The sequence below is a fragment of the Dysidea avara genome, chromosome 3, assembly GCF_963678975.1.
Source record: "Dysidea avara chromosome 3, odDysAvar1.4, whole genome shotgun sequence".
NCBI classification, from domain to species: Eukaryota; Metazoa; Porifera; class Demospongiae; order Dictyoceratida; family Dysideidae; genus Dysidea; species Dysidea avara.
In genome coordinates this window covers 25,978,856-25,993,865 of record NC_089274.1, presented here as the reverse complement: position 1 = coordinate 25,993,865, position 15,010 = coordinate 25,978,856, and the positions used below count along the sequence as shown (strand labels likewise).

At 37.9% G+C, this 15,010-nt stretch overlaps 2 protein-coding genes across 2 annotated transcripts in view; one reads left to right on the top strand and one right to left on the bottom strand.

The window, feature by feature from the left end:
- The first annotated feature begins 2,490 nt into the window (after window positions 1-2,490).
- On the top strand, window positions 2,491-5,222 carry LOC136250492 (E3 ubiquitin-protein ligase ZNF598-like). The gene is made up of 3 exons (XM_066042702.1): window positions 2,491-2,814; window positions 2,880-3,619; window positions 4,263-5,222. The coding sequence occupies exons 1-3, from the start codon at window positions 2,635-2,637 to the stop codon at window positions 5,092-5,094; spliced, it is 1,752 nt and encodes a 583-aa protein (XP_065898774.1). The 5' UTR covers window positions 2,491-2,634; the 3' UTR covers window positions 5,095-5,222.
- Window positions 5,223-6,094: 872 nt separating this feature from the next.
- The window catches only part of LOC136250491 (copine-9-like), a 31,710-nt gene continuing 22,794 nt past the window's right edge, over window positions 6,095-15,010 (bottom strand). Inside the window, exons 2-14 of the mRNA XM_066042700.1 lie at window positions 14,310-14,502; window positions 13,706-13,821; window positions 11,856-11,950; window positions 11,524-11,610; window positions 10,479-10,544; window positions 10,324-10,425; window positions 10,119-10,197; window positions 9,790-9,846; window positions 9,402-9,578; window positions 8,563-8,712; window positions 6,994-7,104; window positions 6,750-6,869; window positions 6,095-6,699 (exon numbers count right to left, since the gene is read on the bottom strand). Of these exons, the coding sequence (XP_065898772.1) occupies window positions 6,235-6,699; window positions 6,750-6,869; window positions 6,994-7,104; window positions 8,563-8,712; window positions 9,402-9,578; window positions 9,790-9,846; window positions 10,119-10,197; window positions 10,324-10,425; window positions 10,479-10,544; window positions 11,524-11,610; window positions 11,856-11,950; window positions 13,706-13,821; window positions 14,310-14,502 (1,818 nt within the window). The 3' untranslated portion in view covers window positions 6,095-6,234. The remainder of the gene's footprint in view (window positions 6,700-6,749; window positions 6,870-6,993; window positions 7,105-8,562; window positions 8,713-9,401; window positions 9,579-9,789; window positions 9,847-10,118; window positions 10,198-10,323; window positions 10,426-10,478; window positions 10,545-11,523; window positions 11,611-11,855; window positions 11,951-13,705; window positions 13,822-14,309; window positions 14,503-15,010) is intronic.

Sequence of the window (15,010 nt, the reverse complement as noted above, 5' to 3'; positions counted from 1 at the left end):
CCAAGAACTCCTGCACAAATATTCACAAACATTAATATCTTGACTCGTTAACTCACCTTGGGACTACAATCAGTCAGCTTAGAGAGTTAAGGACCACAGGTTGCCTGTACTATAATATGAAACTTTCGTGCACAAAGAACCTGCTTCATCTACAGAATTGTTATGTGTTCTTTATCATGTACTTTGCAGATGTGCTATTAGTTTCAATCGTTTATAGAGTGAATACTATACTGGAAAAGTAGAGTGTGTAGTATAATATGATTGCATTTTGCTCACCTATTCACGGTACAAAACTATTTGTTTCACAATGTTCTACATTCAGTGCTATCAATAAGTTTAGTCAAATTGCAATGCTTGTCATCTACCTGTTTTATTTCTGCAAGACCATTAAGCTATCAGCAAAACCAAAAGCTATCAAAGATAGCTATTGTAATGGGAACCGCTATTTAATTGATGGTTAACTAGCATACTGAACACAGAATATGCTAAAATTGCAAGCATTGCAGGAGCAATTTCCTACCTGTTCCAATAATGTGTCATCATGGCCACTCTCCTGTGTACCAGCAAAGTATCCGCTCATCTTTGCTTCCAAAGAAATCGACAAGTGGCACCAAGTCAAGTTGAAAATGGAAAAATAATAAATCTTAGTATTTGTTGCAGAATTGATCTTGCAATGCATCATATGGAAGAATTCAATACAAAAAAATGACAGACTGCTTTATTAGAGTGTTTGAAAATCTTTCTGTCATATAACAGAGATAGCCATACTGAGAGATGATTGATGTATGCAAAAATCTTTAGTTTTTGATCAGTTGCCCATCTAACCAATGAAATCCCTACAAGTGCAAATTATATTCATATGGCAATATGCAACAGTAAGCCTTTTCTGTCGCATTAATTTTCTTTAACATGATTCATTATTGAAGGGAATTCATTAGCTCATACAGTGCATATAATAATTGTCTTCAAGGCAAACCCTTCAATTTTTCTTCAAGTGATCACTGTTTACTGTAAACAAATTAAATCCAAACCTGGCCGACTGCTTTATTAGAGAACTTCAAAATAATTGTTTTTGTATATCAGAAACAATTGTACTTAAAGTCAGTTGCTCTGTATTGCCTTCTTTAGTGGTCAGCTACTTACTTATTCAGGTAATGAAATCCTTACAACTGTTAAGTATATTCATACCACTCAATGAGACAGGTATGACATATTTGGTTTCTTAAATGTTATTCATTATTAAAGCAAATTCATTGGTCCATATGATGTATATAGCACTTTACAAAGTGTCTATACACACAAACATTCTGAATGTGTTATGTATATCAACGAAATCCATGAAGACTGTATTTACATACTCTAATAGAACATTCACTGATATCGCAAAATTGTTTCCATATGATGGCACAACCACAAACTATTATAATGAAGCTGGCTTGCCAGACTCTGCTTATAAAAAGACTCATGCATGATTCAGAGCCATTGTACAGTATGCTCTGGAAAGTAGAGTATGTAGGTGCTGCTATCACACTATGCAGTATTAACATTGCATGCAACACAGGACATTGCAAGACTATATGGACAGATTGTACGGCATCAGCTTTCCCCGCAATGTTTTGCATAACTCTATATGAAGAGTGATTGAAGGTGAATGATGGCATCATATCCACTCACTACCATTATTAGCACAGTAACTCCACAAACTGGGCATCTGATTGTGTTAAATGTACAACTACAGTGGAACTTCTCTTAACAAACTCCGGTCCCAAATTATAAGGACACAACAGAAAAAACCTCCATAATAAGGACAAAAATTTTGGCCCTAACAAGTCTGGTCAATACATTTTTACCTTTGAAAGAGGAAAACCTCTATATTACACCAAAAACTGGCCAAAAATTCTGGGTCCCAAATGTTCGTGATAGGGAGGTTCCACTGTATACCGGGGGCCGCAGCTAGCCATATGTTGTAGTCCTCGGCTATTAACTTTAAGGATGCTTTAAAATTTCACAGAATTTAATGTTTTTGCCAGTTGCAAAAAAACTAACGCGGCCTGATTTATATAATTATGTAAAACATTAATAGTGGATTCGAGTCACTGCCACAATATAGCTACTCACTAGTTTTAGTAGTGATGTTCACTCCGGCACTACTTTTGTACTAGTAGTGACACACACTACATAGTAGTGAACGTCACTACATGCCAGTGGTAGTGACAGTCAACTACAAAAGTAGTAGTGAATGTTACTACACACTTGAAAAATAGTGTCTGTGTATTGCGGTAGTGACATTCACTACATTTTTTAAATGATTGACTTTCACTAATAATATTTACTGTGTAGGATGGAAAGCTACTGCATACACACCCAGTACATATATGCAACTTATGGCGGTTGTTCAATAGATGTTATATATACATTATAGTCACGTTCTAGTCACCCGAGGATCTTGCACCACACTTATATATTATGTTATCTGACGTCACTATGACGTAATTTGCTAACATCATCGTACACGCCAAAAAAGGAAACACGCGTGTACAAAAGGCTCGAAAAGACCTGTCCAAAGATCATTAATTTCCGCCGTATTTAGTGGCTTGTGTTTTATCAGTGTGTTCATACGCTTAAAGATATACAATGGCTTTTCGTCAACTCTCAACCAAATCCATGGACGGTGTTTGTGACCTTTGTTGTCGGGAGACGACCATTTGGGCGATTGGACCGTGCGACCATCCCATTTGCCACTTGTGTGCCATCAAAATGCGTCTACTGTGTGGACAAAATGAATGCGCTGTGTGTAGGAGCGACATGAAACAGGTAAACATTGTGGCTGGTGTTTTACCAAGAAACGCGCTTTAAATGGAGTTACCACTTTTTATTAGGTGGTGCTTGTGGTCACAGTAAGATCCTTCAAGAATTACAAGTTGTCTGATATGAAGTGTGACGATCATAGTGCTGTGTACTTCCAAAATGATACTTTGATGAAAACCTATCATGATGTTCAGCGCTACATGTGCCCCAAGTGTGATACAGAGTTGCCCAGTATGCGCAGGCTGAATACCCACACCAAGAAGGAACATGGGTTGCACTACTGTGATATATGCCTTGAGAATCTTAATTTGTTTCCCTTTGAGCGTAAGCTGTACTCGCACACAGAATGGGTGAGACATTGTAGAAAAGGAGACCCAGATGATACGTCACATAAAGGTCATCCCAATTGTAAATTCTGCGACCAGAGGTATTTCGACAGCGACCAACTTCACTCACACTTGCACAAGGTTCACTTTTGGTGCCACTTCTGCGAGTGTGATGGAAAGCAAGACTATTACATCAACTATAATGAGCTCAAAAGGCATTTCAAATCACAACACTACCTCTGTGAAACAGATGAGTGTGCACACAAGGAATTGGAGGCTGCCTTTAAGACCAAGATTGACTATCAAGCTCATTTGGTCAGTGCACATAGTCAGAAAATGTCCAAGAGTCAAAGTAAGCAGAGCAAACAGATTGAACAAGTGCAACTGGGGTTCAGGTACAACCGGTCTGGTAACAATGGTAACCATGAAGTAATGGAGCAGAGAAGTGGTGATAGAGGAAAGCCAATAAATACTATCCATAAGAAGTGAGTCATTGTAGTGTTTGTTGAAATAATTAATGGAACTTGCATGGTTTCTGTTTGCTTGCCTTTGTTATTATTCTTAATGATATGTGTTGCTGGCTTCTGTATCCCCCAGATGTGTAATGTTTACAATAACTCTGTGCTAAAGATAGGGATGAGGTAAGGTTTGGCCAGGTACTCCTCAGGTACTCAGCATGTGACTTCGCCATCGGATGAAATGAGTGGGCCGTATAATTCCATGTCTCCTTCTGATATAGATTTGTATGTATTATGTAACATAATATATTAATGTAATGTACAGATACTTCACACACATACATAATTATAGTTATTGATTGTTCCGATAAGGAAATAATACCACAATCATTCTATGTAAATTGACCATGTAAAGGAGTGTTGGTTTATGGTAATGGGATTGCACTGTCACTCTCTAAACATGCGTGTGGAGTCCTTAAGCTAATCGGTTTTCTATGCTGTATGCAATTCAGTGACACCCATGAATCACTGAGTACATGTATAATAGTAAAAATTAGGTTGCCAGAAATGTATAAATGAAACTGTGTTTGTCATTAGTATATGTTGTATAACAGTACTGATTTTTCCTGAATGCTTCATCATCTTTATGTCTTGATTTTCATTTAAACAGAAGCAGAGAAGATGACGAAGTTTCAAGGGCGATAGCATTATCATTAGCTGAAAAAGAGAAATCTACTGCTAATGAAAAGGTTGTGTTGAAGAAAACTGATGATGTCCATCAAATAACACCCGCCCCTGAACCACCACCGGGCTTTAAGAAGAAGCAGGATAATGTTAGTGAAACAGACTTTCCTACTTTTGTTAAAACTCCAGAAACTGTATCTAGTGGTCCATCTCTACCCTACAGAAATGTTGTAGGTGGTGTTATAAAACAAGAAAGCTTCCCAGCTCTTGGTGGCAACAGTAATAGTAGTAGCAGTTCACAAGAGAGTAAACCAATTGGCCCTCCTCCAGGGTTTAGGAAAAAAATGAAACCAAATTCTGCAGCTGCTAAACCTCAACCAGAAACAAAGGAAACATTTGTAGTGAAGCTGAGACGTCTTCTTGGAAATGGTGAAAATTTCGAACAATTTAAGACATGGTCAAGTGATTTTAGAATGGAAAAAGTAACTGCTGAAGAGTACGAAAATAACTGTCTCAAATTGTTTGGTGATGTTCAGTGGAATAATGTATTTGATGAGCTTGTAGCTACTTTTCCTGATAAGAAAGGACGTGATAACCTAATTAAAGCACACCACAGTCATAATGTAAAATCCAGTTATTGTTCAGCTACAAAGAAATCTAAGCAACGTCGCGGGGACCACCAACCCTCGTCTGCATGGGGTAGTGGTAATCATGTTGGAGATCGTATGAACAATGAACTATATCCTCCTTTGTGTGGTGATGCTAGTAGTACAGCTCCAGCATCTACCAAGTGGGGCTACAAGCTAAGTGTTAAGTGATTATGTTGTTGTTGAGTATTGTTAATTTATACCTGCTGCTACTGTATTGTGATTGTACAATGATGCATACTACGATTTTGCACTTGTACATTTTAAGAGTTTATCTTATATTGATTGAGACTTGAGAACTAATGTTGTTTGAAGAGATTTTTTTTACCACTAATGTCAAGGATTCTAAGGAAAAAAATGGTCTGTATATAACCACTTAGGTTGATATCCATGAAGAGAATTTTTGTAATGTTTATTTTCATGGATAGCTACTACATTTTCTGTATGTTTACCGGTACAGAATGCCCTCGGTTGTTATATCCAGAGTTTTATTTAACAATGATTGTTCTATTAGAATAGGTAGTTGAGCAACTAGTGTTCAATTTTATACACAACCTCCTCAGCTCTCTTCCACATCACACACCAGTTGGCTAACAAAAAATATAGATATCAGCCTAAGCAGCACTGGGGTTTCTGTATTGTACATTTATAATTAAATGCACACTATCCCACCCTTCTATATAATGCATCACATGAGGACATGATGCAACCACATAATTATGATGTGAGAGCTCATTTTTATCTGATTCACTGCTAGTCTTGTCTCCAGCTGCCCATGCGACCTTCACGTGGGCGGCTGGGGATGAGACTAATTCACCACATTCAACTGCCAGAAAATACATTTATCAAATACCAGTCATCCCATTATTCCCTATCCTGAGCTGACAGTACACCACAAGTCATCCTCTAATACTAGCCTCTGCAGTCTGGACTCCTTTTCCCTTAATACACCACACAGGGTTCTGCCCACACTGGTTGGCAGTGGTTCAAAGAGAGACCAAATCCGACCAGTACCTTCTTAAATCTGACAGTACCAATTCTTACATATATCACTGATGTGCAATACATACAATATACTACATAAACACTCTAATACAACACACATCATGTTAACTAACTTTAGGCCACCACTCTCCTGGGCAGAACCCTGACCACAATACTACTATAAGTGTACAGTTCGTGTACACAATAAATAGCACACAGCCACACACAAAGTGTAGAACCACAAATTAAAAAAGTATTGTATTGTGTACACAGTATATGCAATGTGTGATATATACAAAATATACAGTTTCTTTATCAGTTCAGTTCCTATTGTTGAGACACAGTGGGATAGGGAGGTGGAGTAGACGCACCCCCTGGATAAGGAAACATACCATTACTAGAACTATAAGGTGGTGGATAGTCTTGATTGGCTGGATATGAATCAGACTGGTTAGATGATGTCATTGAATCAAGTGGGTATGGAGGCATTGTTGAATTTGTGCAATAAGGAGCCATCTTTGAATCAATTGGGTAAGATGATGTTGTAGGAACAGACTTAGCCATTGCCATTTGGTTGTGGTAAGATACAGGTTGTTGTCGTGGGTACGATTCACTGGATGGGTATGGAAAAGATTGCAGGATAGTAGTGTTATTTGATGAGAAAGGAGCTCTTAGAAGTGGTGACGAGGACATTCTCTGTAGAGGCCTGCGGATTGGTGGGTTAGGACCAATCCCTTTATGCTCCATGTACGACACAAACTGTTTGGGAATCTCAGCCAGTGTCTCTTTAGCCTAGAAGAACAATACTACATGCAGTGGATAGAAGTTAGTAAAATTATTACCAGAGGAAAGTTGTCTACTTGATTTGCATACTTTCTTAACGGCACAAACTGGACAATGTCCCTGGACATTTTCTTACCACAACTGTCAACCAGTCTCTTGTTATCAGCATCAAGTACATCCTGGTGACCAGAATTGTAGTTGCATGTAAAATTCATCACCATGTGTATGACATAACAACTGCATGACACACAACACATACGCACACCAGACAAGTACACACATTACACATCACATGTTACACACCATAGCAGAGAAGTCAGCTTTCCCCACTCCTACTATGACAATGGATAGAGGTAGTGAAGATGCCTGTACAATCTTATCAATACTCCTCTCCATGTCAGTGATAATACCATCCTATAACCATACACCACTAATAAACAATATGTAGTGGAGCTCTTCCTCCTGAAACTATGATAAGTGTCCTTTGGGTGTCCCAGTTTAGGGATCTACATATTTAGGCTTCGCATAAAGTGACCATGGTTCAGAGGGTATACTCAAACTATTATAAGTTTTGCTAGAAATAGTCTACCTTGTTAGATGTTTGGCAGTTGACAAGATACAGCAGCAAAATATAATACCAAAACCATGAAACAGATTTTTCTCTGGTTGGTAGGGGTGCGGTAATTATGCTGGAATACTTTTCAGCATAATGCCAGAATCGTTATTCTAGCATTATGCTAGCATTTTGAGAGTCATGAATGAATGATCAATATACTCTAATAGAACAGTCACCAGATTGAGATACTCAATAGAACATTCACCTATATATATATTCTAATAAAGAGTCCTATTTTTGCATACTACATTCCAATATCTTGTTTATGTGCAATAATTAACCATACAATTTTACATTTCTATTTCAATTTATTGGAATAATGCATAAGCTTTGGAGCATAATGCAAGCTTTTTCCAGGAAATTCTTAATAGAATAGTGCAAAGAATTATAACTCAGCCCTACTGGTTGGGATAAACAATGAGAACCCTACTTGTGTATCATACGGTACGATGTCATACAGTACTGTTCTGTATAATAGGGACCACAAAGGAGTGAGTGTGGCCCATGAAAAAACATCACTCAAAAATCAGGCTCACTTTTCCCTGACAACAATGAGGCTTGATTGGTTAGGCTTTCAGATCGACTCAAAATGCTTTCAACAAGTTACTAAAAAAATATATGTTAAATGGAATTTTCTACTGATTGACTGAATAACTGACTGACTGATGCCTTCAGACAAGCGTAACTTGATAACACCTAAGGCTGCTGGCTGGATTTTTTCACTGTTCGACGTCACTTCGGCCCAAATGGTGCCTTTTGGCATACTGCAGTACATACAATGCATTCTTTACCAATGTCCTCCTTTGTGTCCCATTCATCTTTGCTGATAGCGAAAAGTGTCAATTTGGCAGTAGTATGTGATGGCTTTCCTTCGTAAGAGAAATCGTCTGTATTTTTCCTAGTGGTTACTTTGATTGCAGAGGTACTTTTTGAGCAGTTCTTGATTCGTACTGCTGTGTAACGGGTTGAACATAGCTGACAACGAAGCGTAATGGACACTTCTTCACTTTTCAATAAAGTGCCAAGTGACTTGTATAGCCACCCCCAACCTGGTATTTATGCCAGAAATTTACGTTCATGTAATTTGAGCACTGTGGTCCTGATTATCAATGTGCCTAAATCCTAGGGTGTCCTCTTTGAGGAGTTCCACTGTATAGTACATGTGGTAATGTATTGCTCTAATAATGTATGCCTCTGATACAATAATTATAGGACAAGCGACACATGGAATTAAACTGTTGTACTTCATGTCTTACAGTGATGATCAACAAGATGTGGTAACTTTGTTGTTTTTGTGTCACACTGTTGGATGCATAAGACATGGCCTTATCCAGTATGAGGGAAAAGTTGGTTGGTCCATACAGCTCTGCCACACCCAGTGTGTACTGATAAGCATCCAGTATACCCTGTAGAAATGACATGTTTTAGGGTAGGGTAGACTTGCTTGTTGACTACTAAACACATAGTTTGTTCTATGGTGCATTGCACGAGTATTATTACACACATTCTAGTCACATACACATGCACACACACTAACACACACATGCACCCACCAATACTAAAGCCTACAAAGACTACGGCAGCCATGCACTGGTACCCAGCAAAACCAGCACTGGGATTCCTATGCTCCAACTCAGGCACTTGCTGATTTCTATGTAACTGCAAACTGTCCACAAGCTAGTGTTTATTTGCTAGTTATAGCCTGTGATGATAGTCAAGGGGGATAGACAGTTTGCTACATGAGCTTTGTGCAAGCTGTAACATCAATTACTGGGGAAGCAAATGCCCAATTGTCCTTTTTTGTTTAGTGGTGTTGGGGTCATTAGGTTCCGCAACCTCAGCTCTCTGTGAAACCTCCTGTGGGTTACTAGCTCTGCCCCCATGCCGACTTGGCTACTTTCCAGTTGACACCAGACCACCAGGTCTCCAATATACAGCTGGGTAGACTGGAGCAATGTGAGTAAAGTTTCTTGTTCAAGGAAACACCACCACTGAATTGACATGACTGGGCCTGGAACCTTTTTGGTAGATGCTCACCACCTGGCTATGCTGTGCGCGCACGTACACACACAGAGGACACTACACTCACACATACCTGGATGCCTTTCACTTCTGGTTCCTCATTATTGAAATTAAGAGGGAAGCAGTGAGACACTCCCTGGAACTTGTGTGGTACTCTAGCACCAAATCCAAATACTGGGAACAACTGGTCATGGTCATAACAGGCAAGTATTGAACCAACTGACTTGATGGCACGTACATACTGATTCTCCTGCAGTGCAATATAAATTAAAAGTTTAACAACAAGAAGATGAAATATCCTAACATAAGAATGACTGGGATACAGTAAAATAGCAGTCATTCTAGGGTTAGATATAATGTTCAGTGTACTCCATAGGGCAGGAAAGTTTTTGCCACCACAAACTTCCTTGCTTCACAGTATAAAGTACATTCTCTAGACCAATAACAATTTATAGGCTCACCTTTGTAGGATCATTGTAGTGAAGTGAATTAGGATTTATTGGCTTACCATTTGAGCTCTACACACAGACAATGATAATTCAACATTCATAGATACACATTTCCAGTATTCAGAAACATAATACAGTGGAGCTCAGAATACAGGTACACATAAACTACTCTAATAGAACAATCATTCTGGCAATTGGTTCACAGGGAGTGAACCTGATGACCACAAAGTATTACACAAAGATTTCACTAGAATGAACATGTAGCTAAGTATTATGGATGAATGGTTATTGTAGTATCTACATGTACTTCATTAGTTTATACAGTAGGTAGAAACACTTACAGTAAAGTCAATGGCAACCATCAGGTTAATGGAACATCCACCCTTGATGTAGTCAATGAATGTGAAACTGGCAGTGTATCTGTAATTAGCAGGAAAAAAATTCCTTACAGTAGAAAGAAGTAAACACAAAGAAAAACACATACTCAAGTTTCAGATTTAAAAAAAAAATGCTTTAAAATTGTCAACTCTAAATTGTTAGACTTACGAGACATTAGCAAAATGTAGTATACCAGAATCGTGATATCTGCTTCCTTTCTTTGCCTTCAGTTCTGGATTAATGAGAGCCAACTCCGTGACCTTCTCCCCTCTGAAATACAAACAGTATCCACTCTGGTAGCAGGTATAATATATTGTGCTTACATTTGTTGAGTCGTCAGTTTTCGCAGTGTACATGATGTTTCACCAATTAGTTTGTGAACTCCTGATCTAGTAATATTAGGATATTGATATTCTAATAGTGCTGTTTACATACATAGGCCTGTTACCTGTACAACAATAATTGTGCATTTCACAAACAAACAAAAGTTTCTAGCATTGCTGAATGACAAAGTCAATAATACAATTTAATCATTGTAAACTTGAAGAAGCATGCAAACTAAATGATATGTACACAATGTTATGCATACAGAGAATGAAGGTTTTATGTACGCTGTTACTTACATAGACAATAAACTTTTACACAAAATGTCATTCCTTGGAAGCATGATGTGTTGTATCTGGGAAAAGAGTGTAGGGCTCCCCTACATGTTGTACCAGGCCTAGGTAAAAATTGCTGGAACTGACTTCATGAACAATGGGCAAAGTGGCTTCCAGAGAAGTGTAGAATGTGCAAGACAAAGTATACAACTAAAGAAACGTGTAATTCTAAAATTGAATTATGGATTCATGTCCACAGTTGGTATAACAACCAAATCTCTTAATTGACATTATCACCTGGTGGTGAGCACATGATACAGGTTAACATTTTGCTGTTGGTTTTAAGTTCCCTAGAGTATTAAATGTATGTTGTATGGTATTTGTTAATGGACAAATGCTAAGCTGCATTGTAACATAATGTAGTGTACTGTGTGGCAGCCCAGCATTATAACAGGTATGCAGAATATGTGTCTGAAACATGTGATTCAACTGTTAACTTTACATTTATTTCACATGAATGTATGCACGGCATTATTCAACATGTAGTAATTCACAAGTGCTAAGTGTGAATTAAGTTATTCCTTGTACCAAAACAACAATCGCGATATAAAAAAAAAATTGCAAAGCAAAAAGCTACATGTCTATGGCACACAAGCATTTATAGCAACATTGGTCATCATAATGGATTGAAGTCACAATAAGAAACGTACTATCATACAGCTGCAGTGTTTGACCAACATGTGTTCCACAAATACAAACACACTATTACTTGTTCCAGTCATAGACACGGAATTGAATTAATCGGTCCCAGTCTCCATTGCACAGTGACTGGATGGGTCGGGTAAATGGTGTCCACCTAACATATATGGTAAAAGTGTATATACATGTGGTGGATAGGACATCACATATTTATGCTACAGTAATCAAGAAGTGCTCTGAAAACAGATTCATGAAAAGAAGGTTTGACATTAAAATTTATTCACATTCATTACTAATACACACAGTCACTAACAGGAAAGTGGTGAGCCTTTATACAGAGGCTTTATAGAAAATCACTGAAGTAAGCATAAATGAAAAGTGCATCAAAATAATCATTCTCACCTTGGGTCCAGTGTCTTCATCATTGCCTTGCTACGATACACAACAATACGCTCACCCTTCTCCTGTACTTTGGATACCTCAACAAATGGATCAGACTAAAAATAATGTAAAATTAAGGCAGCTCTTGTGAAAATATGTAAAATATCATAATAAATATTGTTGTATAGTATACTTGTGCCAGCACACTTTACACATTCAATAAGAGGTAAAGTGCAGAAAGGAATTTCACCTTTTGCACTGTTAAATTTTGTAAGGAAAGTTTATACCAACATAGCCAAGCTGTGAAAAAGGGTGTGGCCCCCAAAAGACCAGTGAATCATAAGTGGCAGCCAAACTACAATGATGTTATAAAAATGAACATTGCAGCCAATCTTTGGCTGCCTCCTTTGATTTTCAACTTTTTCTTTTTGGGAGCCACACCTTTTTTTACAGCTTGGTTGTTTTGGTATAGATATCACTTCTTTAAACCCCAATTGCTGGCTTTGGTGCTTCCTTTATACTTGTTTTTTTTTTCTTCTTTACTACAGGAAGAAGAGAAAGAAATATTATGGTATTTTCAAACTATGCGGTTTTATAATTTTGCAACTGTGTACTGTTATCATGTAGCTAAACTCTGACTTGTAATGTAACTCAGGTAGATGTTTGTAACTGAACTCTCTAAAGGGTGGCTTGTTATGTATCTGACTGCTTTAATAGAATGACTGCACTATTAGAATATCTTGATTGTGCACTTGTTACACATGGCTGGTTTTTGTAGCACAATTTTATCTGATTTCTTCTAAACCACTGAAAACTTTTCTATGATGATCGATCTAACTTTGTACCAACTTTTTGGGCTGATTTGGGGGCTTTTGACTCCAGGATAAAACTTAATAAATCATGCAATCATGTGTGCAGGCTATATAGTCCACATGAACCTGCACATGTGACCTCTAAATCTCCAGCAACTGTGGTGAGGATTCAGGAGCATATTTAGGGGGGTTCCGGAAACCCCTCTGAAATTTGAACTTGTGGCAGGAACACCAGCACAAATAGCACCAAATACATAATGGGAACAGGGCAGTGTAGTGTAGCTACAGTGTAATAGGAAACTTACATTGATTTCTTAAAAAATGGATTAAGGAAGAACTAGGTTTTGTAGTGAAAAACTTTTTAAAGATTGAGATGCTCTAATAGAGCAGTCGGATAAATCCTAATAACCAGATTTCTGCAACTATGAATTACTAGCAAACCTGGAAACCACCCTGGATATGCCCCTGGATACGCTCCTGGGATTTGTAGGGGATTAGAACTTTTATTCCCCAGTAATGGGTCTTTATTCAAGTTGAAAAATCATTACCTAAAAAATGGTAGCACATGTTAATCATGCACTATGGTAGTACGACGTATACAGATCCCCAAAACAAATAGTTCCCCTTAAAATAATGCCATTTAAACCTCATCATAGAAATACATTATGAGACAAAGAATACATGGAAGAGCCTTAGTGTAACTAATTTAGTGTTTAAAGTAAGAAAACCACTAATATAATAACTATTATGTATGCCTGCGTGCCAATCTGGCACATCACACAACATCTATTTTACAGAACAAATGTGAACTAATATGTGGCATATGCCTTTTGGGGTTCAGATCTATGTAATGATAACATAGAGATATGGGAAAATCCCTACTTTGGCTTGGGTGAAAGAAAGTCAAATAAATAAGTACCACACACAGTAACAATGTGTTGTGCTTGTTCATGTTGCAGGCTAGGTAGTATTTGACTGGTTTAAATACTAGTAGTACACGCTCAAATGAAGGATATTTTGAGCAAAAAATATATCCCATTGAGTGAATATGGTAACCACCTTTCCAAAGAAGTCCTTTTTGTCCAGTTTGGTACAGTAGAGTTTCATGGTGATGTCATACTTGGACTCTCCTATTTCTTCTCCCTGTATGTGTATCACTCCACAGGATTTGCGTTCTGAGAGAAAAGAAATTCAAATTTTAATATACCCATTTACACAACACACACACTATCCACACATTACGCTCAGCAAAGCCTTCGGCGGCCATGCACAAACACAGCTAATCACCACCCAGCAAACCAGCACTGGGATACCTGTGCACCACTCGAGCACTCATGTTTTGTGTGCAGGCAAATCCTAGGACTAGTAACCCATAGGAGGACTGTCCAGGTCTCATGGAGAGAAACTGTAGAACCCAAAGTTTCATAATGACCCTAACACCACTAAGTGAGACAAGGCTTCCCCAGTCTGCAGGTCCCCATTATACAGCTGGGTAGACTAAAACAATGTGAGTAAAGTTTCAAACAATAACAGAAAATTGGCATAACCAGGCATCAAATCTGGAGCCTTACGATTACCAAGCCGATGCTCTAGGCATTTGGCTCAAGCATGCACGCACGCATGCACACACAGTCTATATCTTAAACTAAAAACAAACACTTACTGTGTGAGATGAGCTCTTTGCTAAATGATTTTCCAGCAGTGACCACATCAGCTATGGTGAACTCTGCTTCACCAATGAAATCATGTTTATTGATATTATCAATGTTTTTATCACTGACATCCACATCATACACTGATGCACGATAAAGCTGCACTTCTTCAAAGTTGTAAGGCACCACAAATTTCTTTGAAAACTAAAAGTCATCAATAGTATATTGAACTTCAAATGATCTGTAAACTGTGTGTATGTGTATGTACAGGTTTTTTGATTCATCCTTCTATTTACATCATAATTATAATTTTACAGATATCATGCATAAGTGTGTGCATTTTTAACTGTATGGATAAAGGCTAATTATATTCTCCTTTTACTTGCTTGTATCGCAACAAAGTAGTCAGTTAAAAAAGATAAACATCCATCTTTTTTGGAGAAAGCTTGAGAATGGCACTTGACTGTAAATCAGGTGGTTTGAATGCTGGTGTGTCTCTTTTACAAAGCTTTTATACAAAAAGACCACATTGCTACCAAAGCATTAGGCATGCAGCAGAACTCATCTGGTAGCCATACTTCCTGTGCTTTACACATGCTATAATTCAAGATGTCATGTGACTTTACAGATGCCAACACACTTAGCCACTGGGTATAAATGTTTTTGTAAACGTAATGGACCTTATCTGCAATGACGTCACAGCTATAAAATG

Bases quoted from the DNA above. Each gene is read 5' to 3' on its own strand.
- LOC136250492 (XM_066042702.1), top strand. From the start codon at position 2,635: ATGGCTTTTCGTCAACTCTCAACCAAATCCATGGACGGTGTTTGTGAC. The intron at 2,815-2,879 runs GTAAACATTGTG...ACTTTTTATTAG, and splicing joins GTAGGAGCGACATGAAACAG to GTGGTGCTTGTGGTCACAGT. The intron at 3,620-4,262 runs GTGAGTCATTGT...TCATTTAAACAG, and splicing joins ATAAATACTATCCATAAGAA to AAGCAGAGAAGATGACGAAG.